This window comes from Castor canadensis, chromosome 8 (genome assembly GCF_047511655.1).
Source record: "Castor canadensis chromosome 8, mCasCan1.hap1v2, whole genome shotgun sequence".
NCBI lineage: Eukaryota > Metazoa > Chordata > Mammalia > Rodentia > Castoridae > Castor > Castor canadensis.
In genome coordinates this window covers 17,228,724-17,231,189 of record NC_133393.1, presented here as the reverse complement: position 1 = coordinate 17,231,189, position 2,466 = coordinate 17,228,724, and the positions used below count along the sequence as shown (strand labels likewise).

The window sequence follows — 2,466 nt, the reverse complement described above, 5'->3', positions numbered from 1 at the left end:
CCTGGCAGGAGATGCAGAGAGGAGGCACAGGAAGCCAGCTTCGGTGATGCTTCCACAGCAGTCGGGGCTTGGGGGAGGATGCAGAGGCTGCTGTAGGTATCTCACGTCCAAAGCAGTTAGTCTTAATACAAGCGATGAAGTGCTTACAGGAAGATTAGACATCAGGGGTCACCTCAAGGCTAATGAATGGTTCAAGGTCATACTTCTACAGCTACAGGCCAGAGGTCAGGAAACTGCTGTAGCTGCTACTGTTCCCATGGCATGAACCCACAGAGTTGGTGACCAGCAGCTGGTTAACCCTGGCATCTGGCTGCTGCAACCACATCAGTCTCGTTTACGTCCTCCTTCCAAATCTTGTTCAACATTACCTCAGCCTAAGTCTCTCTAGCTGCAAGGGAGTCTGGGAGGTGATTTTTGAACCTTCCAGCACTTATAATATGAACAGGGGCTGGGGGCACATGGAAGAGAGGGGACTGGATCCCATGGGACCATCCCAGACTTATCTTCTACACAAAACAACAGCAGCTAGCTAACATTTATAAAGTGCCTATGAGTTGCCAGGTGCCATAATTCAATTTCTGAAATAATCTTCACAGGAAGGTAGACTAATAGCTTCGTTTTACAGATGGACATAACGTGAGTTAATCTATTGTCAACCTGGGCAGGCTGTGGTACCCAATAGTTTGGTCAAACAGCAGTCTAGATGCTGCTGTGAAGGCATTTTTTTAGATGTGGTTAACATTTAAATCAGTAGACTATGAGGAAAGCCGATTATCTCCTTAATGTGGTTGGATCTCATTCAGTCAGTTGAAGGTTTTAAGAGAAAACCCAGATCTCCAGAGGAAGAAGGAATTGTGTCTCCAGGCTGCCTTCCAATTCAAGACTGTAGCATCCATTCCTGCTGGAATTTCTGACCTGCCACCTTGCCTGGTAAATTGTGGACTTGCCAGTCCCACAATCACGTGACTCAATTTGTAAAGCCTCTCTCATTAGAGAGAGAGAGACAGTGTGTGTAAAATTTCCATCCTAGTCATTCTGTTTCGCTGAAGAATCCAGACTAAAACAAGATCAAACAAGAAGTAATAAGTGGAGTTCAAACCCCAGTTCCACCAAAAAAAAAAAAAGAAGTAATAAATGGGGGCAGAGAGGGAGGGAAAGGGTGATGGGAGAGCGAAAATTATAAAAGTACTTTATATATATGTATAAAAATGTATACATATTTATATGTGTAAAATAGCATCAAGCTTTTGGTGAGAATAGCCCTCCTGTAATCATGGTTAACATTTCTAAAACCTGCCGGACTTTCTGTAAAAAGTGCAGCAAGCAGCAGCCTCGCAAAGTGACCCAGTACAAGAAGGGCAAGGAGTCCCTGTATGCCCAGAGGAAACGGTGTTATGACGGGAAGCAGAGAGGCTGTGGTGGGCAGACCAAGCCCATTTTCTGGAAAAAAGCTAAAGCTACAAAGAAAATAGTGCTGAGGCTTGAGTGTGTTGAGCCCAACTGCAGATCTAAGAGGATGCTGGCTATTAAGAGATGCAAGCATTTTGAACTGGGAGGAGATAAGAAGAGAAAGGGGCAAGTGATCCAGTTCTAAGCTCCATTTTTTGTTTTTTTAGGAAGAAAATAAAATCATGAGGTCAATTTCAAAAAAATAAAATAGCACCAAAAACTGTTAAAAATAAGAGTGGAGGAGGGGGCATGGTAAAGATATAGCAATATAGCTGGGGTGAATTTGATCAAAGTGCATTGTATGCATGTTATAAATATCACAATGAAACCCCTTTGCACAATTTATGCTAATAAAAATTTTTAAGAGAAGTAGTAAATGATATAGGTGAGCTTCAAACACAGGTTTGTCTAACTTACACCCCTAAACTCAAAAGCCTAACTCAAAAGTTAGACAGGTTTGTCTGACTCTAGAAGACAAACTTCAGTTCAGTTGTGGTGTTATATGCCTATAATCCCTGCTTACTTGGGAGATGAAGGTAGGAGGATCATGGTCCGGGTTGGCCCAAACAAAAGTGTGAGACCCTATCTGAAAAATAAACAAAAGCAAAAAAGGCCTGGGGGGGGGCACAACTCAAGTGGTTGAGCGCTTTCCTGGCAAGTGTGAGACCCTGAGTTGAAAACCTTGTACCACCAAAGGAAGAAGGGGAGAAGAAGTAGAGGGTCGGATATCCTGGGACACACCAGCTGGAGCAAAATCAATGGTCTGCCTATGCATGTAGAGCCAGGTGGTGGGCGTCGCTGGGTTTGATAGTCATTTTCAAACATTGAGGACTATTAGAGGCTCAGACACCATGTCAGGCTTTGGAGAGTGAAAACGACATTCAGAATAATGATAGCAGCCAGGTGCCCACCTGTAATCCCAACACTCAGGAGGCTGAGGCAGGAGGATGGAGAATTTGAGGTCAATCTGGGCTACATAGCAAGACCCTGTCTCAAAATAATCCAAAACAAATTGAA

General features: G+C 43.7%; 1 protein-coding gene across 1 annotated transcript; it reads left to right on the top strand.

Annotated features, from left to right (window-relative positions):
• The first annotated feature begins 1,273 nt into the window (after window positions 1-1,273).
• Window positions 1,274-1,633, top strand: LOC109700974 (large ribosomal subunit protein eL42-like). Its single transcript, XM_074081697.1, has one exon. The coding sequence runs from the start codon at window positions 1,274-1,276 to the stop codon at window positions 1,592-1,594; it is 321 nt and encodes a 106-aa protein (XP_073937798.1). The 3' UTR covers window positions 1,595-1,633.
• The last annotated feature ends 833 nt before the right edge of the window (window positions 1,634-2,466 follow it).

Bases quoted from the DNA above. Each gene is read 5' to 3' on its own strand.
- LOC109700974 (XM_074081697.1), top strand. From the start codon at position 1,274: ATGGTTAACATTTCTAAAACCTGCCGGACTTTCTGTAAAAAGTGCAGC.